At 38.3% G+C, this 25759-nt stretch overlaps 1 protein-coding gene across 5 annotated transcripts in view; it reads left to right on the top strand.

Annotated features, from left to right (window-relative positions):
* SYT1 (synaptotagmin 1) overlaps window positions 1-25557 on the top strand; it is a 605736-nt gene extending 580179 nt beyond the window's left edge. For all 5 annotated transcript variants that reach the window (XM_033221176.1, XM_033221179.1, XM_033221177.1 and 2 more), the window contains 2 exons: window positions 17253-17386; window positions 22439-25557. In XM_033221176.1, coding sequence (XP_033077067.1) covers window positions 17253-17386; window positions 22439-22645 — 341 coding nt within the window. In that variant the 3' untranslated portion in view covers window positions 22646-25557. The remainder of the gene's footprint in view (window positions 1-17252; window positions 17387-22438) is intronic.
* Window positions 25558-25759: the final 202 nt, after the last annotated feature.

Raw genomic sequence — 25759 nt, 5'->3', positions numbered from 1 at the left:
CAGTGCTTAGCATTTAGCACTTGCAATCCTTCCCACCCTGAAACTAAACTGGGAAGAATGAGAGCAGAGTGTTCTAACCTTATTCATACCACAGGCAGTTATTCAAGGAAAAAAAAAAAAACATATTTTACAGCCTTTAACTAGATAAACTTGCTTTGTGAATATAGCACAATCTTCAGAAGAATGATGTGGAATAACTTCTCTCCAGAAACATTCCATGGCTTTATTCCCTCTTCTCTAAGAAAATTCATATCCTTAACTGCTAGCTATCCAAAGCAAATCATTAACACTCCATATGTCTTGCAATGTTGTATGATAGTGATAATCTAATATTGATAACCTGCAGACCTGCTCACTCCAGGAAGCTATCAAAAAAGGATAAGGCAAGTGAAAAAAGTACAGCCACACAACAGAATGTTAATATTTGTGTTTCTAATAACATTTTTAAAAGGTTTCTAATTAATGTAAACATATTATGACATGGTTTGGCTGTGTCCCCACCTAAAATCTCATCTTGAATTCCATTCCCCATAATCCCCACATGTCAAGGGTGGGACCAGGTGGAAGTAATTGAATCATGGGGGGAGTTTTCTCCAGGCTGTCCTCATGATAGTGAGTGATTCTCATGATACCTGATGATTTTATAAGCATCTGGCATTTCCCCTGCTTGCAATCCTCCTTCCTGCCGTGTGAAGAAGGATGTATTTGCTTCCCCTTCTGCCATGATTGTAAGTTTCCTGAGGCCTCTCTAAGCCATGCTGAATTGTGAGTCAATTAAACCTCTTTCCTTTATAAATCACCTGGTCTCAGGTATGTCTTCATCAACAGTGTAAAAACAGACTAATACATATTAACTCACCATAGTTATTCCAGTTAATAATTTCTGTCATGTTCTATCCAATCTGGAATAGTACCTGTTAGGGTATTCCTGATGAGAAGCTCAGGGAGGGTGCTGTTGGATAAATCAGCTGTTTACAAGTTCCATTCACCATTATTTTAGTGTCCAGTGAGTAAACTATGCCATCTAAGATTTCCAGGGACAGCTCTTACGGGGCTGTGCCCAAGAAGTCCCCACAAGGTTTAGAGCCCTCAATCCAACATGCTAAAAGAATAAACCAAAAATAATGTATTCATTAAAGAAGTGATCATTGAGGGCCCATTGTGTGCCATCAGGTTCTCAGCTAGTGCTGAAGATATGGTGGGAAGAAAAAAATAAAAACAGAAATGGTTCCATCTTTTGAGGCTTAGAGATTAGGAAGGAAAAAGACATTTATAAATCACACAAACAGAAAGAATAAATTGGCATTTTATAAGAATTATGAAAGGAAACGCTGCTTTAGAATGAGGAGTCAAAGGAGTTTCCATGAATAAATGATGTCGGAGCTGAGCTTAACTGAAGAGGTGTGGGAAAGGGACATGATGAGGAGGCATCCCAGGCATGAGGCATGAGAAGTGAACACATTCAAAGGGCTAAAAGGTCACTGAGGCTGGAGTGGCGGCAGGAAGCGGGAGTGTCCTGAGAGAAGAAACTGGAGAGGTAGAGTAGGAGCCAGATCATTCAGGTTCTATTAGTCTAGCTCAGACATGTCTGCATTTAACTTATGGTATAATTACTGGATTAAAAACAATATAAGGAGTTATACCATGTTTTAATCCCTCCTTACACAATGTATATAATCTAAATTGATAATGCTTGTGCATGTTGAATTACAATGAATGTTCAAAGTCACAGGACTTCTGTGATAACTAATATTAACTGTGTGACTGTGGAGTGGTAACTTTTAGTCTTAAGAACCTTATCTGTAAAATGGAGGTCATAGTACCTACCTCTCAGGGTGGCCACTATGTCTTCATAGATAAATTGGAGAGACTGGATGGTACAGTGCCTGGTCAAAGCCTTTTAAAAATTGGAAGTTATGCAGTACAGCCCTTACACCTGGGAAATAATGAACTCTACCGTGGAACCCAGAGTTTGGAAGGTCCTATTCTGGTCCTCCCCTAGCTACACTCTCATGGGGTGGAGAGTCTTCAAGTCCAACAGAATATTCTCACCTGGAGGCCACACTGAACTCCATATTCTAGATGATGCTCTGGATACCTGAGACCCCAAAGTTTCCTGCCAAAATCATCCCATGATGATTCACGAGGCCTTTAAGTGTCTTTTCCCAAAGCATGCATCATCTGAAGGCAGATGCATACCCCATGTCTGAGGGGTGGCTAGGGAGCAATGGTGAATGGAAATTGTACATGCAGGCAGAGTGTCCTCAAATGTACATGTGAAACTTCTTGTAATGCACGTTGTAGCTCAGTGTGAGAAGAGGAGGGGGATGGGACAGGGCCAGTAATAAACTTTACCCACACTACCAGGTTCTATTGTGGGACCCCAATGTGAGAATTATAACTGTAAATCTAGATTCTCTGGTCATTATGAACATTTATTTGTCAAGATATGAGAACAGAAAATATATATTGCCTTAGTCCACTTGCGTTGCCATAAAGGAATACCTGAGGCTGGGTAATTTATAAAGAAAAGTGGTTTATTTGGCTCATGGTTTTATAGGCTGGACAAGAAGCATAGTGCCAGCATCTGCTTCTGGTGAGGACTTCAGAAAGCTTCCAATTGTAGTAGAAGAAAGGGAGCAGGAATCACATGACAAGAGAAGGTGCAAGAGAGAGAGGGAGAGGAAAGTGCCAGGCTCTTTTTAAAACTCAAATCTCTTGGGAACTGATAGAGCAAGAACTGACTCATTACCATAGGATGGCACCAAGTCATTCATGAGAGATCCACCCCCATGACCCCATGACCCCATGACCCAAACACCTCCCACTGGGACCCACCTCCAGCATTGGGGGTCAGATTTCAACATAGAATTTGGAGGGGACAAATATCCAAACTATATCACATATGTTAACATTTGAATTTTTTGTTTGTTTGTTTGTTTTTGAAATGGAGTCTCGCTCTGTTGCCCAGGCTGGAGTGCAGTGGTGTGATCTTAGCTCACTGCAACCTCCACCTCCCAGGTTCAAATGATTCTTCTGCCTCAGTCTCCCACATAGCTGGGACTACAGGCACCAACCACCACGCCTGGCAAGTTTTTGTAATTTTAGTAGAGATGGGTTTTTGCCATGTTAGCTAGACTGGTCTTGAATTTCTGGCCTCAAGTGATACACCCGTCTCGGCCTCCCAAAATGTGGGGATTACAGGCCATCATGCCCAGCCTGGATTTTTAATTTATAACCTTTCACTATTAGATATATGGCACATGGACTTCGATTTTTAGTGTTAATCTGAGCAAGTAAAACAGGGAGGTCTGAGCCTGTGATTTACAAAAGTCTACATATCAGAGAATTCCATTTCATTTAAACCATCTTAAGATATACAGATTTCCAAAAAAAAAAAAAGATATATGGATTTCCTATCTATGAAAATCACATCAGGTTAATCACGAGTTTCCATTATGCACAGGAAGACTAGAGAAAGCCAAGGGAAAAAGTAAGTTCAAAGGAAGACAGTCCCTCTAGTGACCTCGTTCCCTCTCTACCTAAGCGTAACACTATCCAAGTATCAGTGAATGTATGTCTTATGAAACTGTATATCTATATGTAGAGATGGAAGGAGAAAAAAACATGAAAGATGATGTTTAGAATTAACAAACGGTTAGCTCTCTAGCTGTAAAACTTGCTTGTACTCCCTGACTATAGAGCCTCAAATTCAAATTGAGCATTTCCAGCTGAGTGAAAGGTGCCCGCCTGCTCGGAATTCCTCTCACAGTTACTGCTGTACATAAGTCATTCAGCAAGAAAACACACATGGTCTTAGGCTCTCTTTCCTACTACAAAAAAAAATGGGCGAATTTAAATACAACTTTTTTAGGAATTGATGTCTTCTCTTCCCAATTGAACTATAAGTTCTTTAAAGAACAAATTGGAGTCTACTGTTTTCTGTGTGCCTTCATTCTCTTGCAGCCCCTAAGAGTTGCTCAGGAAAGCTGGGCATGGTGCCTCATGCCTATAATGCCAGCACTTTGGGAGGCCAAGGCAGGAGGATCACTTGAGTTCAGGAGTTCAAGACCAGCCTAGGCAACATAGCAAGATCTCGTCCTGGCTGAAAGATAAATATCTGGCACATAACAGACACTCAGTGAGTGAGTGAATAAATGAATGAATAAATGAATTCTGTACCACAAAGTTAAGAGAAAATATCAAGAAAACTGGAATCACCATTTAAGTTATCTTACATCCGAAGTTATCAAGGTGAAATATGTCAGCCTGGCAGAATGCCCACAATTCTAGAAAATCTGGGGAAAACAAGACAGTCCCAGCATTTGTTCATCTGGATCATCTCCATGACTATTTAGTAGTATGTGGTGCTAGAATCTTGCAAAGAATTAAAGTTTTTCATAGAAACCAAATTTTCTATATAAGGAATTTGACTAATACCCCCGCTCTCACTTCTCAGGGACAGAGCAACATAGGTAACGAAATTTCTTTTGTCAAAGAAATCAGTGTATACAAAACATTATTGTATTTTTTACTGAGATCTGAAATACTGATGTGTGATGATTGACTTTAATCACAAATTTGCTTCATAAAAGTCTGTGGAATCAGCACAGAATTATATTCCTCCATGTCATTTTCCTATATATGGTATAATATTAAAGCCATAGTTTATTTTATTTTTATGTATGTATGTATGTATATATGTATGTATGTATGTATTTATTGAGATGGAGTTTTGCTCTTGTTGCCCAGGCTGGAGTTGGAGTGCAATGGCACGATCTCTATTCACTGCAACCTCTGCCTCCTGGGTTCAAGCAATTATTCTGCCTCAGCCTCCCAAGCAGCTGGGATTACAGGCATGTGCCACCATGCCTGGCTAATTTTGTATTTTTAGTATAGACGGGGTTTCACCATGTTGGTGAGGCTGGTCTCAAACTCCTGACCTCAGGTGATCCCCCCGCCTCAGCATCCCAAAGTGCTGGAGTTATAAGCGTGAGCCACCGTGCCTGGCCCTTGAGCCACCGTGCCTGGCCTCATCGTTTGTTTTTATTTTCTCCTTCTAATATTGTAAGAAAACTAGATTACCAAGGTAGAAGTTGATCTCTCCTGCAAAGCTATTTATCTCCTTGATGTGCAGTATGCCAGCTGCTTTTAAACAGAATTTTGCAGCTATATGAAAGAGAATCACATTTGGTCATCAATGAATTAAAATGAAATATCTCTCAGGAAGGATAAGGAAAATCAACATTCAAATATAAAAACTTAATAATAAGCCAACTAGCATGTTCAAACTTTCTGTTTTTAAAAAAGGGCCTACATTATTAATACTATAAAATTTCAAACCAAATATTATTGGTATTAAAAACATTATCACTTTTTTTAAAAATTATTATACTTAAGTTCTAGAGTACATGTGCACAACGTGCAGGTTTGTTACATAGGTATACATGTGCCATGTTGGTTTGCTGCACCTGTTAACTTGTCATTTACATTAGGTGTTTCTCCTAAAGGTATCCCTCCCCCATCTCCCCACCCTACGACAGGCCCCGGTGTGTGATGTTCCCTGCCCTGTGTCCAAGTGTTCTCATTGTTCAATTCCCACTTATGAGTGAGAACATGCGGTGTTTGGTTTTCTGTCCTTTCATCACTTTTTCTAATGGGAGAAAACAGTGCATTGTTCATCCTCTTCCAAGTCCATAGGCTCAACAGAGTCACTTAAGGATACGAAGGGGGTAGCACAGGGAAAGAAATTCCCAAAAAAATAAGTTTCTTTCCTTTTTTTTTTTTTTTTTTTTAGAGGGAGTCTTGCTATGTCGCCCAGGCTGGAGTGCAGTGGCACAATCTCAGCTTACTGCAACCTCCGCCTCCCAGGTTCAAGCAATTCTCCTGGCTCAGCCTCCCGAGTAGCTGGGATTACAGGCATGTACCACCAAGCCTGGCTAACTTTTGTATTCTTAGTAGAGACAGGTTTTCACCATGTTGGCCAGGCTGGTTTCAAACTCTTGACCTCATGATCCACCCGCCTTGGCCTCCCAAAGTGCTGGGATTACAAGCGTGAGCCACCAAGCCTGGCCTGATTTTCTTTTTTAAGCAAAGAAAGAAGCAATGAAATGTTTTCAGCTAAGAAAACTTAGAAGCCATTACCCAACCCCCTAGGAAATATACCCAAAACATTGAAAAGTACTAGAAATCGTTCCAAATGAGGAAATGAGAGTGATTTTTTCACTTTTTAGAAGCATTTCCAGGTCTCTCCCTCAGTTGTCCTAAGATTATCTCAGTCCATACACTGCCTAATTCTTCGACGGCAGAATGTTTTAAAAACCTGCAGATATTTTAAAGCAAGTGCATTCAAGGAATAGAGAGTTAATGAAAGTAAAATTGATTCTGGCTAAACCAGTTGTAGAACTGAGTGAGCCTGAGTAACCCCGCTGAAGAGCATGAACCCCATGTAGTCATATGATGTATAAGATACCCTCTATTCTCACATTATTTTCATTTTGTACTCATGTTGAATTGTCCGGAGACTGTCTCTATGTGGATAAGAAGTAGCATTAATTCGTCATATTACATGTACATTTTTTAAAATCCTAGCAGCAATGTTACCAAGTAACAATGTTACTGATATTATTTCATCAATTAGAAATGCTGAATTATTTTTAAAGAAAAATCTCGCTAGTGACCTTTCATCTGACGTAAATAAGAGGCTAAGCCTGCATCTCAAAAAAAAAAAAAAATGAAGTCAAATTTACCACTTGTAATTTTGTCTGCATTACTGAATCATTTGACTTCTTTTTGTCTTTGTGTTTGTTAATCAGCTTATACAAACAGTTTATCCTCAGTCATTCCACCAAGCTCTTTGCAGTCATCTAGAAATAATCAGGCATTATTACTACTATTTCTCCTCTCATGTGTTTGCCCTTCCTGAAAGATTTTCCAAATAAAAGGAGAAACAGGTTTGCCTTATACATGAAGAATTTCACCATAAAATCTGAACAGAAAAGATGCAGATTATACAAACATAACGTACTTGCCCTCTACTAAAGGTGGTGCTCCAGCCCTCACACTGATATTTCACCTGCCCATACCCATGCCCCACCTGAGAACTCTTTCTTTGCCATATTCTTGTTTTCCAGCTTTTGTATATGCTTCTCTACAATGTTTAGTCAAGAAGCTGGCAGTCACATGCAGTCCATTTGCCAATGTTGGAAATGACTGTTGGAATTCAATGGTTTCCCCCACCACTAAGAAAAATGCTTTCCATTTAATTCATAATAATAACAGTTTGCATGTATGTTTTTTATCCATTTCAAAGCACTCTGCCACCATTAATGAACTAAATCAGCCTTTGCTATTTTATGATCTGTCTCATTAAAATGGAGCTGATTTTCTCTGTGGTAGTCACTTGCGTAATGTTGTTTTCTTCTAGCAAACCCTGCACTTAACTAATGTAAATTCATTTTTAAATTGTGTGTTTACATAGAAAATTTTCCCAGAATATACTTTTAACACTGCATCCTTACAACAGCATTACAGGGAGTATTTTATTCTATATAGACATTTTAAACTATAAAGACACTTAAATGTTTTAATGTAGTCTTCGCTAAGTACTCATAAATTATTTATAAAGACACCCTTAAGTAAATGTGTTGAAACTGCCAGTGGTAGAAATAGAAACTGTTTGTTCTGTGAGCCTTATTACTACTTAATTATTTGTATACTATTAAATGATTGGCTTACTGATGAACTAAGGCTTACTCAATAAGTGAACAAGAAAACCTACAGTTGGCAAAGAAACTCTGAACGTTAAATTAATTATGTTTTAACTCTGTCTCTGTTACTACTGGACCACTTTATACAAGTGCCTGATGGCTCATGCCTAGGAATTTGATCTAATGTGGGAGGAAGATGTCTCTCTCCAAATAAGTGCAGGCACACACTTAAAGTTTAGGCAGAGATGGTATTCTAGTGACTCTAGGTTGAGAAACTATAAACATTGGTTGGTTGCCGCCCACCTTCCATCCTCCCTTCTTTTGGCTAGAGCCTTCTGGCTTCTGCTTGAGAAACCACCCTATCCTACTCTAGCCTTGTGCTTAGAATAAAATTGAGCTTACCCCCAAGTCCAAAGGGAGGTCTGCCTGGCCTTCCTAATGGTTTAAAGATAGACACATAACTCAATTTAGCTCATCACATTCTTTTAGACATGGGGATTAATATAGAATAAGTATTTCATCTATGTTAGTCCAATCAGAATACACTTAGGACTTTCCCTGGGAATTCTGGATGTAGACTGTCTTTTCCCTTGGGTGGTATAGTGTGATGATATAAGACTTGTAGCTGGTGCAGTCATTTGCATCCATAAGAGGAAAGCCTAGAATGGCTGGAAAACAATGGCTGGGGCCTTGCTGATACTGTTGAATTTGTATTAGATAGGGAACAGACCAAACTGCTGTTAACAAAGAGATTCTAAGTTACAGAGACTGAAAAAGATAAAATTTCCTTTTTAAATTCTTTTTTTGTCTTTTTTTTTTTTCTTTTAGTGGAGAATGGGACCTTGCTATATTGCCCAGGCAGCTCTTGAACTTCTGGGCTCAAGCTATCCTCCCGTCTCTGCCTCCCTAAGAGCTGGGACTACAGGTGCGAGCCACCGCACCCTGCTAAACTTTTTATTTTCCTTATGTCTCCTTTTATCTACCTCATAACTATGTGGCTAGCCAAGACTGATAGACAGGCAGTTTGCGGTCATGGGGTCAGTTAGTGACCCAGGATCTTCCTGTCTTGTTGTTCTGCTGTTCTGTGAGGGTATTGTCTTCTTGTTGCAAAGCTGGTGATGCTTCACCACCCTCCCATCACAGCCTTGTTTCAGTTACCAGAAAAAAGAAAGGAATAGTGGAGGGCAAGAAGCTTATTCTAATGCCAGGCTTATCAATCTAAGTTCTATTGACATTTTGGGCCTGGTAATTATTTTCTGTTTGGGGTTGTCTTGTATATTGTATGTTTAGCAGAATCCCTGGCCTCTACTGCCTAGATGCCCATAGCATCCCTCTCTCCAAGTAATGACAATCAAAAATGTCTCAGACATTGCCAGCTGTCTGGGAGGGAAAACAGCCCCCCACCGAGAACCGCTGCTTTAAGGATATCTGTGGAGGTTACACATATCACTTCCATGTAAGAGTCAGAAGATAACAGTCTTCTGACTGTTTATCTCCCAGATAAAAGTCTGGGAGAAATATTTCTAGCTGGGTGAACTTTTGCCCAGGTCAAACCTCAGGGACTCTATTGCTAAAAAAGGAGGGAAAATGAATTTCAGGGGACAATTCAAAATGTCTTCTACACAGCTGTACTTTTGAAGCTTTCTATCATATTAGTCAGTAAGTTACCTTTACAATTTAAACAATTTGGAATAGGTTTTTCGGTCACTTGTAGTTCAGAGCCCTAATTGATACCAGTATTATTATCTTTATCCAACACTGTAAGTTGAAAATAGTGAACATTATCCAAAGAAAAAAGGATAAAAGCAATAATACCTGAAGATACTCAGAAGCTGGGTACTGGCTGAGAAGGGATTGAATAAAACAGCAGAAATGAGGCTATTTCTTATCAAGAGAACTGTGGTTGAAATGGAAAGGCCATGGTCACAGGAGCCTGCGGTCACTGTAGTAGTTAAAAAAAAAAAAGGCAGTATAATTATGCAAAATTACCAAAGTGAAAACTGCAGGCATCTTGCATTATTTGGCTTTGAACTGCTACTTTCTAGTTCTCATTGTAAATACAAAAAGCGTTCAGTGGCTCCTTTATATCTCACACAAAAGGATCATTGCTTACAGCCAGCTGTTTGGCAATTATATTTCTAGGAAGTTAGCATAATTTGAGATTAGAACTGCCTGAGAAGAGGGGGGTGGTGATAACATTCTAGGGTATTAAAGTAGGGTATGGAATAGTGATGGTGGAATCTCTGATTTTAGAAGTGAATGGCCTTTCCAAAGTTCATCTCAAAGCCAACGGTTCTGAATTCAAAACATATTTTCCCATAGGAATCTTATTTTTTTAAGTTATTAGATTAGCAGAGGAGTCCTCCAATATCAGAAAAGAAAGAGATATGTACTTTACGGTAGTACAAAAGAAAATGCTGCAGGGCAAAGGAAGATTTGTCTGAAGGTTCAAACTGAGGAAATCATTAGTAAAATCTTCAGGGAAGAGGTGACTTTTAAACTAAGCTTTAGATGAGGAAAGAAAGAAAGGGCATTTCAGGCTGAAAGACAGTCACTTCAAAGACACAGTATTTAAAATTCTCCTTGAGGAATAGTAAGTGTCTACCATGAGTACAGCATAGGGTTTGTGGACATATGACAATAAGTCAGGATGGGGCTGTGAATGCATGGTGGAGTTCAGATTTTTTAGTCCACAAGCTACTAAAGAGTTTTAATGAGGAAGATAGTATGATCAAATATAGCTTTAATAATTATATGAAGAATGCGTTGAAATTGAGGGCATTACTGCAGGAGAACTGGATTTCTGATCTTGAGACGTGGCAGTGGGTTAGAAAGAGAGAAATAACCAGAGAAACAATGTGAAGTTAAATTGGCATGGGAGGTAGAGAAGAAAGAATCAAATATGGCTCCAAATTTTTAGGTTTCCGAGGTTGGAATAATGGCACAAGGAGAGACTTAAAAGGAAAGGAATGAACTCAGTAGGTCTCTGTCTGCAGGATAAGAGAAGAGTTAAGGTGGTTGTGGCCTTATAGCACATGGGCTGCATTTACATTTCTGCAAAGCTTGCCCATTGGGGTCCCTATAATTGGAGAAAAATCACCTACTGGATTTTGTACCTAGTTCCAAAGTCTTCCTCCAAGTTTACTTTATATTACTTGTTTGCGATATAGCTCCACATGTTGAAACTGTGCCTCTAACAACAGTGTTGGTGAAGACATTGCATTCCAGTGCCAGATTCTGTGGTTAGAAATTTTGTTTTAACAGAAGTAGCAATAATATCGGAAGCACAGGTTGCATTGTAGAGTGTCTGAGAAAAGGGGTGCAGAGAAAAATCCTATCAAACGTGTTAAAATCATGTCAAATGTGATATACTCATAAGAACATGCTCTTGAACATCTTGGGGCAGAGGAAGGGATGGGAGAGAATAAAGGAGGATCATCTCATGCTCAAAGAGAGAAAAAGAAGAGAGCAAAGGAGAGTTTAGCAGGAAGGGTACTGTGGAAATGCCAGCAAAGGTGGGATCAGGGATTATCTGGAAAAGAGAGAATTTCTGGGGTGCCTGTTGATCCACATCCGAATTCCTTATGTCTATTCCCTCCACACAGTTGAAGTCATCAAACCAACCAAACCTTTGTATAGCATGGTGGGTGATGGAGAAGAACAGTAATTGGAACAGCCAGGAAACAGGCATACCTCATATGCCATATATGTCTGTATATTATATATCATCTCCTCTTGATCCCTGACCAAAAAAAGATGGCAGATTCATTGTATCCAGGATATATTGATGGAGGCAAGTAGGATGGAATGCCATGCCTGAAGGACTAGGTGGAGGTGATAGTTCATGCCACTTAGAGCTAGATATTGGAGCATCAGGGCTAGATATTGGAGCATCAGGGCTAGATTAACCTGGTTACTGGAAGGAACCCTTCAGAAATGAAACTCCTACCAATTAATATGAGAGATCTATGTTTCACTCAAAGTTAATGCCAGAACATGGACTAAATGAACAAAAAGGAATGGCACCAGGCCACAGGTGTCTACCTCATGAATTGTATTCAGAAGGGGCTGCCCATTTGGCAGAGTTGTAGAATGGCTAGTTCATCTTTAGAGTTGTTCATAGACTGCAGCTGATCAGGTAATTACAAAACCAGTCAAACAAGGTCTATATCCTCATCCCTGAAAATAGCTAGTGAGACCAAAGTAGTCATCTGGTCACCATGCTAGGATCCTCTGCTTCCCTCTCACATGGCATAGTCAGTGTTCTAGATCTCCACTGTCTTGGAGCTGAGGAACAATTTGATTAGCTAAGTCATATCACTGTAGCTTTAACACAGTGACTTCCTATTCCTCATTCTGAATAGGAAAAAGTTTGGGATGGAGAGTAGTTGTACAGCTAAGTGGAAACCAGAAAGAAGAAAACAGACTATAAAATTTTCTCAGAGTAGAAAGGAGTCAAGAGAAAAAGCAAGGGAGGAGGTATGGATATTACCTCACTCCAACGACCAATACATACTACCACATCTCTAACAACAACAAATCTCAAGCCTGAGGGATTCCTTTTCTCTAATTCCTCATTTTCAGCAGAATAAGGAAAGTAGATACTCCAGGCATAATATAGCTAAGTGTATCAACATTAGCTGGCCTCAGAATCTGGAAAGAAGCTCAGTAAATCAGTTTTGATTCATACTATCCTCCAGCCTCAGTAATAAGATTCCATCTGGAACTCTGAGTTTAACTTTTCAGCTGTGTGTGATTTGATCTATTGATGTCAGAAATGGGAGCAAACCATACGGGATGTTGAATCAGTTTCCCATCTCACACCATGAGACCACCTCATATAGGTGGTAACGAAAGAAATGCTCCCTTTGTCTTTCATCTCATACATGATGACATTCTTCAAAACGAACCAGTTGTTTAGAGTGGGTATACTTCTTTCCAGAAATAAACTGGGATAGCTTGGCTTACTTGTGCAGCAAATGGGAAGGCTTTTTCCCATTAGCTAATGGTGGTTACCAATTCAGCAAAGTGAGATGAAGGAGAGTCTGATTCATAGATGCTGACTTCGATGTTAGCCCTTTCATAAAACCATAGTAATAATTAACAATGAAATGTGCCAGCCACACTTTGAATCACTTTCCATGTGGTAACTCAATTTAATTTTAACAACTTTATGAGCTAGGCATTATCATTTTCACTATTTTACAGTTGAAGGAGTTATGCCACAAAGAGGTGAAATAACTTCTCCAAGACCACACAGCTAGAAAAAAGCAGAGCTAAGATCCAAGTTAGACTGGCTGTAGAGTCTGTACTTGTAAACACTGTACTAAATTATCTCTCTGACATATCACAAACAGCAGCAGGTTTGGAGTCAGGATAGACTGGTTTGAATTCTTTAAAAAAAAAAAAAAATCAGCCTTTCTGGCTGGGCGCAGTGGCTCACTCCTGTAATCCCAGCATTTGGGGAGGCTGAGGTGGGCAGATCACTTGAGGTCAGGAGTTCAAGACCAGCCTGGCCAACATGGTGAAACTCCGTCTCTACTAGAAATACAAAAATTAGCTAGGCATGTGCCTATAATCCCAGCTACTTGGGAGGCTGAGGAGGGAAAATCGCTTGAACCCAGGAGGTAGAGGTTGCAGTGAGCCAAGACCGTGTCACTGCACTGCAGCCTGGGTGACAAAGCGAGACTCCATGTCAAAAAAAAAAAAAAAAAAAAAAAGGACTCAACTACTTTTTTATGATAAGTTAAACAAACAAAAGAAATGAAATGTCCCACATCCTGCATCTATTCCATTGGCAATAAGGATTATCTAAATGATCATTGAAGACGGGGTGTCAGTATTTAGATGACCAAGGTTTCCATGATTCTTGTTTTGGGGAACAGAATGAATCCACACAGTTGCAGAGATACAGAATGCCTAGAGACAGTAGCCCAACTTTTTGGTTGCAGGTTTCCTATGCTATTTACATGTTTCAAAAAACCTAGTGAATGTTTAGATGTTATGCATGGTGTCCAGCAGCTGTACTCAGGAAAAGCAAGAGCAATATTTGTGAGTTTCATTATATCTTATTTTATTATTTCCATAAAATTTTGTTTTGTTGTGCAATCACGAGGACTTCTAAGCCACCAAGAAACTGACAAGGATTTTGCTTTGCAGAACAACCCCTAAAACAGAAAAAATTCAATTATCCAGTGGCCTATTTTGTAGGAGAAGTAATCTTTGCTTTAGAATTTTCAAAAGTGTGTTCTTAAAGCACAAATGTGACTCATAGATGGATGTATTTCCATTTAGAGGACTCAATCAGTAGCTGGGGATGGAGGAGCAAGGTCTAGATCTCAGAAAAAGTTACGAACAAGCTAAACAAGAGATTAGGGATATTGCTAAAGGTACCCACGTTCAGGACAAGACTTCAGTACAATGAAAGAACTAAAAGACACTTAGCTCCTTGGCAATCAAGACTGGAGGAAATGGAGAAGCAATCTAAGACTTCAGATTGTTGGGCTAAGAAGATGCTCAAATGTGCCCATCCAGGTACATAACATATAGTCTAGACTTATCCAGGCACAAAAGCTGATAAAGAACTCTAAGTTTCTTCCAGCATTTGTTTTGATTAAGATGGGAATTTTGCCTGCAAAGTAAGTGCTTTGGTACCTGTGCTGGGGTCAATCTGCAAAGGCAAAGACTGAGACTTCCCGTTTATAGCAGTTCCAAACCTGCTCCGCTTTCAGCCCTCTGGTTTTGTTTGTTTGTTCGTTTTTGTTGTTGTTGTTTTGAGACTCTGGCTCTGCTGCCCAGGCTGGAGTGCAGTGGCGTGATCTTGGCTCACTGCAACCTCCGCCTCCTTGGTTCAAGTGATTCTCCTGCCTCAGCCTCTGGAGTAGCTGGGATCACAGGTGTGCACCACCACACCCAGCTAATTTTTGTATTTTTGGTAGAGATGGGGTTTCACCATGTTAGTTAGGCTGGTCTCAAACACCTAACCTCAGGTGATCTACCTGCCTTGGCCTCCCAAAGTGCTGGGATTACAGGTATGAGCCACTGCACCCGGCCCCCAACCCTCTGTTCTCTTTTTTATGTATTATGAAATTGTAGGATACATCTGAATCATCAGAACTGGCAGCCTCTGCTTACAAAAGCAACAGATCAGCAAGTCCTAAGTTAACTCTTTGACCTCACCATCTACCTCTCTTCCCCCTGCCTTCTATTGTTTCTCAAACATGCAGAAGGAGGTGCTGCATAGGGCCTTTGCAGGTACTGCTCCTTCTGGCTGGTACAAGCATCCACCGTACAGCCAAATGACTGGTTATCCAGTGTCTTTTGGTTCTCAGCTAAAACGTTGCCTTCTCAATGAGGACTTTACTGATCAACCTTATTAAAATCACCCTATTCTCCCCAAGGCATTAATAACATCATGTCAGAGCTTTTAGCAAAATCTGAAACTATCCTGTTGGGTTTTTAATTTGCTTACTGAAATGGCTGATGTGCAAGGTTTTTTCCTATCACTTATTGTGTTAAATTAATCAGTAGATACTCAGAGTGCTTCTCTTGAGAAAATCTATGCCTCAATTAGGTTGATAAAGTTTCAACACATGAACACAGGAGGCATATACAATATATACATGTATTTCATCAGTGCCAAAGAACACCTGGAGACATGACTATCTTTATAAAATTGCAAGGGGTTAGATGGGGGAGTTAGGGAACTTTATAAAACAAACAAGGTCTCTGAACCAAAAATCAACTGTGTGTGAACCAAAAATCAGTTGGCTGTGAACAGTAACATGGATTATAAGTGACATTTTTTGCTTCCATTTACAACTGTTTACAGTGGATTTTTTTTTTTAACTGATCAAGTCTTTAGTTTATGGAGCTGGTTTCATATCTCTAGGCCTGATTTTTAAAGATATTCTTAATTTTGATGAAAATCTTCATTATGATCCCCTGGACTGGATGTAACATTTTAAAAAACCTCTTAACATGTATCCTAGTAATGTAGGCTTTGGGGTAGTGGGAAGAAGACAGGAATGGGAGTCAGAAGACCCAGACTGAGGCCCTAAATAATCTCCACGTATTCAACAAAAACTGAATATGTGCCAGGCACTGTTTTAGCAAATTCAAATAGTGAATATAACAGACAAAATGTCTGTCCCTTAGGAATTATGTTCTACTGGGGATAGGGAGGGGGAGGTAAAAATACCCTTTTTTCATCTGTAGTTTTCTCTTCTAAAAATAGGTGGCATTAGACCAGATCATCTGGAAAGTTTCTCCCAGCTCTACATGTTCCGAGAGAGAGAAAAGAAAATTTGAAAGGCTTAGCAGTAGTTATTTTAGGGAAGTAAAATCCTAGATTTAAATTTTTTTTTCTTTTTGGTCATCATTGCTTTCTGATACTTTTTCTATCATGAACATGTGTTACATATGATTGGAAAAATGTTTAAGAAAAACAGTAGAGATTTTCCTTTCAACCATGAGCATTGGTTTCTAGTGACCTGAAGGTACAACATTCATCCATTAGGAATGGGAGCTGTAAATGGAATTGTCTTGCCCCTGCAGTGACTTATTAATCTTTGCCTAATGATGCTTTAAGGAAACTGCTCAGGGGATCTTTATGCTCCTTTTCCCATTGCTTTAGTGTGTACTGTTCGCTTCTCTTTTCCTCAAACACTTGAAGGTCTTCTCTACCTAGGAATATTTAGGCTCAGTTGGCCTGATCTTACCCTTCAACCTTCACATCTCAGCTTAAATGTTACTTCCACAGATGCCTTACCAGAGCAAACGAAAACCTAAATTCCCTATCTACTTTACTACTCACCATATCATCCTTGGTATTTCCTATATTATTTCTACTCTGCTTTTTTCTTACAGAGCACTCTTGTCAACTTGTAATTTCATGTCTTTTGTTTCTATATAAACTTAGTCTATTTTTCCCCACAGTCTGAAGTTTCATTGTGAAGACAGGGTTAGTCCATTGTGTTGAGGCTATATTCCTAGGGTCTAACAGTGCCTATCACATCATAGGTACTCAACTCATATTGATTGAGTAAATTAATAAATGAATGAATAAAATGGTTCTTTTGTCCTCTCTCTCTTAAGAGTTTTATTCCCATACAGGGTTGTGCTGCAGGCAAGCCCTTCGCCAGCTCACAAGAGCGAACTGTTAATTTTTCAGGGATTTTGCAAGCCAATTGTTAAGCTTAGTGGCTTGACATTGGCCTTGGTTGGAGTATATATATAAATACCATAGACATAGGAAAATGCTACATGTTAAGACTTTTTTTTTTCCCCAAAGAGCTGGTTTACCAGCATACCGCTACTCTCATCTTCTAAATCAAACTATAAATATTGAGCTATCATGCAAAAAGCATGCCCCATAGGTTACTTAAAATATTTCAATAAAAAATTATTGAATTTAAAAAAATGCTAAATACATGCTATATAATTATTTACCCATGGGAAATACTTAGTTCTTTCATAAGCTAAATTATAATCTAAAATACATGTCTCTGATCTCCTAAAGTTTCTTTTCTGTTTTTCATTCAGATCCTTATGTGAAGATTCATCTGATGCAGAATGGTAAGAGGCTGAAGAAGAAAAAGACAACAATTAAAAAGAACACACTTAACCCCTACTACAATGAGTCATTCAGCTTTGAAGTACCTTTTGAACAAATCCAGGTAATGTCAAACATAATTTTGTCTTCACACTCAATTTCATTCATTCAGACCACATAAATTATACACACAGACTTTGTAAGTTATCAACGCACATGCCTTCATTAGAACTGCCATTCTTACTCCCATGCACATCCGATGCTTGAGCTACATCAAGAAGGATAGGATAAAATATACAGCGCAGGATGTGCTGACTCATCAGCCCAAAACAGCTGGCACTGTGTTGAGCGGAAAAAGAGGAAAAGCAAGTAGGAAAAAGAAAATCAACAGAATAATTCTGCTTACTCAAAAAGTGCATCTATAAAAGTTAAAAAGCCCAGAGAAAAACATGAGCTTTCACTATTTACTCCCAGACCATAAATAAGTCTCCTCATCAGATCTTTAGAGCAAAAAATAGTGACAAGAGAAATATTTTTGGTTGATGCTAAATATGCAGCATGTTGAGTCTTTATTAAAAGATGATTAACAATAGAAAAATTGGGCTAAAGTTGTATTTTTCAATTATTTAAATTCAGCTTCCTGTGTCTGAGTTGGAAAGGATGGCCATTTCAGTAAAAATGGAGACTTAATTTGCCAGACAATAATTATGATGGGAAATATTCTATTAAATGTCCTTGTAGTTAACATGTTCAAATTAAGTGGCTACATGTAGCCACAATGATAACATGCAATCTTATCATTTAGGGGTTTTTAAAAATATTTACATTTTCTCACCCCATCTCCATAGTTAGCCTATAAGAATCTAAAGTTCAGCCGGGCGCACCGGTGGCTCAAGCCTGTAATCCCAGCACTTTGGGAGGCTGAGACGGGTGGATCACGAGGTCAGGAGATCGAGACCATCCTGGCTAACCCGGTGAAACCCCGTCTCTACTAAAAAATACAAAAAACTAGCCGGGCGAGGGGGCGGGTGCCTGTAGTCCCAGCTACTCGGGAGGCTGAGGCAGGAGAATGACGTGAACCCGGGAGGCGGAGCTTGCAGTGAGCCGAGATCCGGCCACTGCACTCCAGCCTGGGCGACAGAGCGAGACTCCGTCTCCAAAAAAAGAAAAAAAAAAGGAATCTAAAGTTCATATCCAATAATTTTGGGCCATTTCTTGCAAATCTTTAATGGGCATCATAGAGTCAAACTGCATAAAACAACACTGTTGTTACATTTTATTCAATAATTGGCACAGGTGTATATTTTCAGTGATGTAAAAGTTTGCCCATAACTTAAAGGAGAAACAAAGAGCAGACATCAAATCTACAACAAAGAACCTTCTAAAGGTCTGGAATAACAAATATTCTTTAGTATTTTATTTTATTTATTTAAATTGCCAAATAGTAGTTGTACATATTCATGGGGCACATAGTAATGTTTTCATATATATAATGTATTGTCATCAAATCAGAGTAATTAGCATATTTATCATCTCAAACATTTATCATTTGGTTTGGGAACATTCAATATCCTACTTGTAGCTATTTGAAATTATATCATATGTTATTGTTAACTATAGCCATCCTATAGTGGTACAGAACACTAGAGCTCATTCCTCCTGTGTAGCTGTGATTTTGTATCCTTAAACAAATCTCTCCCTATCTTCCCGTTCCTAGTCTTTAGTATCCTTTGTTCTACCTTTTATTTCTATGATATCAACTTTTCTTTAGCTTCCACATGAGTAAGAACATACAGTGTTTAACTTTCTATTCCTGGCTTATTTCACTTAACATAGTGTCTGCCAGTTTCATCCACTGCCACAAATGACAGGATTCATTCTTTTTTATCGCCAAATCATATTCCATTGTGTATACGTGCCGCATTTTATTTATCCATTCATCTGTTGTTGGACACCTAGGTTAATTCCGTATCTTGGCTGTTGTGAATAGTGCCATACCACCCTTAATAGGCCCAATTGTGTCTTCATTTACCTTTAATCTATTCTTAGAAGACAGTATCTTATGAAGGAATCACAGCTTTATTCCATGAAGAAAACTAATATAGCTACCTTATTATATATATATATATATAATATATATTTTATATATATAAGTACAGCTATATAATATACATATATAAAATAAGCATAGCTATTATATTAGCTTTCTTCATAGAAACATTAATCCAAAGACTTATATATATATATATTATATGCCTAGGTCCAAGTTAACCACTTTATGTATGTAATCTCATTTCATCCTTAGAAGAACTTTATGAGAAAAGTACTATTGTTATTATCCCAATTTTATATGTAAAAAAACTGAGGCTTAGAGTTTCTTTACCTTTATAAAGCAGGAATGATAAGAGTCCTTGTCAAAGTGAGATTATGCAATAAAAGCACTTGGAACAGCGCCCGATACATAGGAACACACAGTAAACGGTCCTATCGTCATCATCATTATTATTCACATGCTAATGTCCTCTCTTTTTCAAGTTAGCATTTAATTAGAAAATGGATCTAACCATAAGATTAAATCAGTATACAAATCAGTGCTGTCTAATAGAACTTTGTGATGATTGAAATATTCTGTCATCCATGCTGTCCAATAATATGGTAGCCACAGGTGGCAAATGAGTACCTCAGTCACTAATTTGACCAAGGAACATTATTTAACTTCCATGTATTTAAATTTAAATGGATACAGCTAGATGTGGCTGGTAGCTACTCTGTAGTATAGGGTGTCTTAAATGACCAAAAATAACCAATAACTCTACCATCTTCATATTGGTTCATAGTTTTAAATACAACCTTTATCATATAAATTTTCCCATAGTGTCAAAATTATACATACTTATTTATTTTCAACATCTGTTATATAAGTAAATACAGAGGACACTGGTTCCCTCTTCCCAATAACTTGTTCACTAGCCTGAACCAGGGGGCCCCCTGCTTTGGACCCACTCACAAACCCTCAAGACATCAATTTTTTCCAACAGTTTATTTGCAATATTTCTTCAGTGAACTCTTTTGAGTTCTAAGACCTTATTCCTATGGAAACTAACACCTTCTGGCATTTAATTTTTTTAATTTCACTAAATAGTATAAAGCAAGGCACTGAGATGAAAACTCCCATTGAGCTACAATTCTATGCCTTTAAAATCAATATCCTTTTCAACTACAAACTGCAGAAAATGCAAATATATTGAAAGTGAAGCACATTAGAAATAAGACATAGGTTATAGATTTCTGGGGCAGCATTTCAGAGGCAATAACATTTCGTCAGGACAGACAGAAACTAAGCCCAACATAGAGTACATTAGACATGGAAACAATGAGCATTCCTTTGGCTGTATCCCTCTTTCTCTACTCCTTGAGTCAGTTTGTTCCTTTTTTTTTCCTTTTTTTATAGGAGGCAACTTTTCTGGTCTTTACCTTTTTCTAGAAAAAATAATTGAGTATTTCACATGCTAAAATAGGGGTTTAAGTTTCCCTTATCCTGAGGTTATAAGAAAATCTGCCTGTTCTTCTGTCTTTCTCTATCCCTATAAAATGTATTATGAAAGAAGCAAAATACGCAAATTTCCAAATGCATGTGAAAATGTAAGACTTCCTCCCCCAAATGTAGAAATAAACTACATATGCAGCTGGAAACATTAATCCAAAGGCTTCACAAGGATATTTTGCCTTGAATGCTATTAATCAATGCATTCCTAAGTGGAATAATCAAACTCTAAAAACTTCTGTTGCCTTTGTGTATCATGTCCCCTATCCCATTCATTACAATATGATTGCTTCCTGTTAAGTTTGCTTAGGACAAGTTCTAAGAATCAATATAGCCCTCTTCTTGGTTCCAGAAACTACCCAGTGGATAGTTAATTCCTTTAACAATGGAATCACTCCCAGGGAAGTTTGTCTCTTTTATTGCCAATGTGTTGCATTTTACATTCTAAATTCCACTTTCAGAAGTGATTGCTTTCTCCGTTCTGAAGCTGTATATCAATGACATTTCTCATTTCATTAATATAATAAATCAGTCTTCCGCATATAAAGTCCACTAAAGGGCTCTAACTCAGCTGGCTCTTCATCTGGCCCTAGCTTTTATAATTATATTTTCTGCTACTTTTAACTCTGGCAATAAATGTTATATATTCCATTTATTTTAAACTCTTATCCTTACACTCATCTGTTAGATTGAAACCGTCACATATTCTGCTAAGTAAATTAATTACTCAGAAAGTAGAACTGAAATGTGCTTTTAAAAAGTATATCTTTTATACCATAATGGTATAGGTTTGCTTTCATCAGTTTAATCATTCAGAAAAGGAAGTTATCAAATAAACTTTCAAAATCTGATGGAATCATTGAAGTAAATCCTATGTAGCCTAAAATAATATTTACATTTGATATCTATGCCAGATACATAGTAGTTACTCAGTAGATGTTTACTAAGAGAACGTACGGATGAGAAAAAAATCTTTATTACTAGTTTTTAAAGACTTTCACTATAGTATCATGTTTTATGCTCACAGTCATATGATTAGTTGAAATTCTACATTTTTTTTTTGTAACATGCTGTTCCCCCTTGAAATTGGATTATTGCACATGGTTGCCTTGGGAATTGTAATCAAATAGAGTGGCCTGAACACCAATGCCAGAACTTTCACCAATGAGACAATTGAAGCAAATGAATTTAGAGGTTAGCACAAGTTGACACAGACCCCATGGCACGGAGGTTTACAGCATAGGCTCTGAAAACCAAACAACTCATTCCTTAAACAACCTCAGACAGGTTATCTAACTTCTCAGAGCTTCAAGCATCCTTATCTGTATAACGGCAATATTAATAGGATCTATTTTGAGAAGTAACTGAGTTCATTCATGTAAAAGACATAGTGCAACATATATAATAAAAATTAACGCTTGAGTAGTAAGATGATGATGGTGACAATTATGATATAGTAATGGAAAAAGGAAATTTGGACTCAAGTTTCTACATTCAAGTCATTTTCATCCTCATCCTAGTGCTTGGAGACTGATTCTTTTATTTCCAATTCTTTAGTGCTCAAGGAAGCTTTATAGTTGGGCCTTATCTCTAGAGCTAGATGATTCATATTCGTTTCACGTCTTCTTTCAGAAAGTGCAGGTGGTGGTAACTGTTTTGGACTATGACAAGATTGGCAAGAACGATGCCATCGGCAAAGTCTTTGTGGGCTACAACAGCACCGGTGCGGAGCTGCGACACTGGTCAGACATGCTGGCCAACCCCAGGCGACCTATTGCCCAGTGGCACACCCTGCAGGTAGAGGAGGAAGTCGATGCCATGCTGGCCGTCAAGAAGTAAAGGAAAGAAGAAGCCTTTCTGCATTTGCCCATATAGTGCTCTTTAGCCAGTATCTGTAAATACCTCAGTAATATGGGTCCTTTCATTTTTGCAGCCATGCATTCCTAACACAATTCAGTGGTACTTCGAATCCTGTTTTAATTTGCACAGATTTAAATGTAGAGAGCCCCTAAGTCCTTCATCATACCACTGCCCTCCAAATCTACTCTTCTTTTAAGCAATATGATATGTAGATAGAGCATGACTGAAATTATTTATTGTATCACACTGTTGTATATACTAGTATGCTAAAGATTTATTTCTAGTTTGTGTATTTGTATGTTGTGTTTCCTAATCTGTGTATATCTAGATGTTTTTAATAAGATGTTCTATTTTAAACTATGTAAATTGACTGAGATATAGGAGAGCTGATAATATATTATATGGTAATATAGTATCGTCTGCATTCCAGCAAAAATATCAACTCGTAAGGCACTAGTACAGTTAAACTGACATCTTAAAGGACAACTTAAACCTGAGCTTTCTATTCAATCATTTGAGTACCAAGATAAACTTACACCACATACTTGGTGGGTGAATCCAATTTTGTAGAATTCCTACACAGGCAAAATAGCATGATCTGAGCAGCAGCATCCAGGCTGACCTCAAGGAAGCATAGCCACAAACCAGAATAGCATCTGTCTGTACATATTTACAAAGCTAAAATAATGGCTTCACTCTTACATTTGAGGAAGCAACTGAACAGGAGTCAATGATTTCATATTACTCCTTATAGAATAACAACAAGGTGTTCCGTGTGTTTGTGTGTGTGTGTGTGTGTGTGTGTGTGTGTGTGTGGTGTGCATGCATTTGTTTGGGGTTGGGGGGAGAAGAAGCTAAGGGGAGAAGTTAACATTTATGAACTATTGCCTGACTATTTAAAAAGAAAAAGTAGCTCTCCGTTATCACCTTTATACAAAATGTGCATCCTGTGAATTCTGTTCCAGATTTCACACCTATCGTAATTCCAAAAGGTTTGCACATTAGAGTTTGTAACAAAATATTTTATTATATAAAACCAGATTAGAAGGAATGCAGGATATTTTTAACACAGCAATCTGTGCTTATTACACAAAATTACTTTGTGGTAAACAGACAGTATTGTAATCCCATCAAAAGATGAAAAAAAAAAAAAAAAAAACAAAAACCAACAACAATTAGCCATAGTTCTGAATGCACTTCAATTAAGCCAAAACAGACAGCTAGTGATCTTTTTATATACTCTTTTTACTTAAATAAGTTTTAATTTGTCCTTTAAAAAAAGGTGAAACAAACCAAGAACAAGTTCTAGAAAACTGAAGCAACCTCTTAGGTATACTAGATGCTTGATTTAGGAGGAGTTTTTAAACGTTTTCAATGTTATTATGTAGTAAATGGCACTATTATGAAGCTACTAGTCATTCTATAAGAGTCTTAAAGGACTGCTCTGTGTAACACTGTGACTGCCGTGTGTGCTTAGACCCGTAGTTTCCTCAGTGGATAGCACTCAATTTATTCCGTAGTGATATTGTAACAATACTGCCATTCCCTTCTACTGCACTGCCCAAGGTGTGTGTAGCACAAACAGTTCTCATTACAAAGGACCAATCCAGAACTGAAAAGCTATGCATAGGACAAGGAAGATACATAGAATGGGGTGGAACACAGCATTTTGTCAAGCACTGTGCAATATTCCATATTTTTCCCCACTATGGTAGACAACCACTTCGTGGAAGGGCAGCCTATTATCTCACACTGCATCTAGCCTTTTCTCCCATTCACTTCTGTGACCCATTTTAATTCCCAGGCCACAGACAGTAACGATGCTGTGAAATGAAAGTTTGTCTTCACAAACACCAAAACAAAATGGAGGAAAACTAAGCATTGGCCTCATGTTCAGTCTTCAGGATATCACACCATGTCTTTTCAAAAACTAAAGAGAATTCAAAAAGGGCTGATGGTAGGCTTTGAACATGGGGTTGGCTGTTTCCCAGTAAAACTGGAATTCCTGTCGTTACTGTTTCCTTATCAAAGAAGATTTATCAAAGAAGGGGCACGCGCTTTTGCCTTTTAGGCCAGACACAGCAAACGCTTTATAATTGGCACAGACATAAAGGATAAAAGGAAAATAACATCACCGTCTGCTGATGGTCCATACTTCTTTAAACACATAGGCAATAGAAAATACACACAAGTCAGAATGTGAAATTAAATAATGGTTTGAACAGAAAATTCAAACAAGACTCTTTCCAATTTAAAGGGCCAAACCCTACCAAAGAGAGGGAGTTGACTGGCTTTTAAAAAATATTTCAATACCACAAATGACATTTAATTTCACTGTATTCAGCTTTAAGTTGTACACAATGACACCACACTTTAAAACAAGCAGGTTCAAGCTGCTGAATATACATTACTTCTTGCATTAAAGTACTACTAATGCATTCTCTTGCAACACTGCCAGACATGGGATTGTCACCATAGAATTAGTTGGTACTATGCCATCTTTCACAAGTCAGTGATGGAACCTGCTTTATGACCAAGATTCATCCTCAAATAAGCCACATGTACCCTTCTGACAAAGCTGTGTAAAGTATTAGAATCCGATGCTCTAGAAAGATCCTAGTTGCCTTTGTGTATATTTACTGCCTGCTTGAGTGTTTCTATGTGTGGGTTTTCCCTGTATCTTGTAGAAATGTTGGGGTGTTTTCTTCTGCCATATGGCTCGTGGCCTGCGAGCCAACTACTTCAGCTGTATTTTACCTTCATTTTTGATGAGGTGATTTAAATTTTGTTTCACTTTGTGTAGTGAATTCCACAGTAGTTTTCTGATTGTTGTTAAAAATGACTTAACATATTACACAGATATTCAATAAAAATGTTTTATTTCCTGTTGATGTTGCTGCCTTCCCACTCTTTTCCTTGCCTGACTCTAGTGGTAAGCCAGTGGCCTATTGACTTTGGGGGACTCCTGGAAGCAGCAGCAGCTAAAGAAAACTGCATTGAATGCCAGCGTCTGAGTCACATCTGAATACAGAATGGCTGGAAGGAAAACAACACCCGGGAGCATTTGGCCATGACCGCGTGGTGTTCCTGGGC

The sequence above is a fragment of the Trachypithecus francoisi genome, unplaced genomic scaffold (genome assembly GCF_009764315.1).
Source record: "Trachypithecus francoisi isolate TF-2019V2 unplaced genomic scaffold, Tfra_2.0 Lachesis_group11, whole genome shotgun sequence".
Taxonomy (NCBI): domain Eukaryota; kingdom Metazoa; phylum Chordata; class Mammalia; order Primates; family Cercopithecidae; genus Trachypithecus; species Trachypithecus francoisi.
Note: the sequence above shows the minus strand (reverse complement) of the source record. Positions and strands in the feature narration are given on the sequence as shown.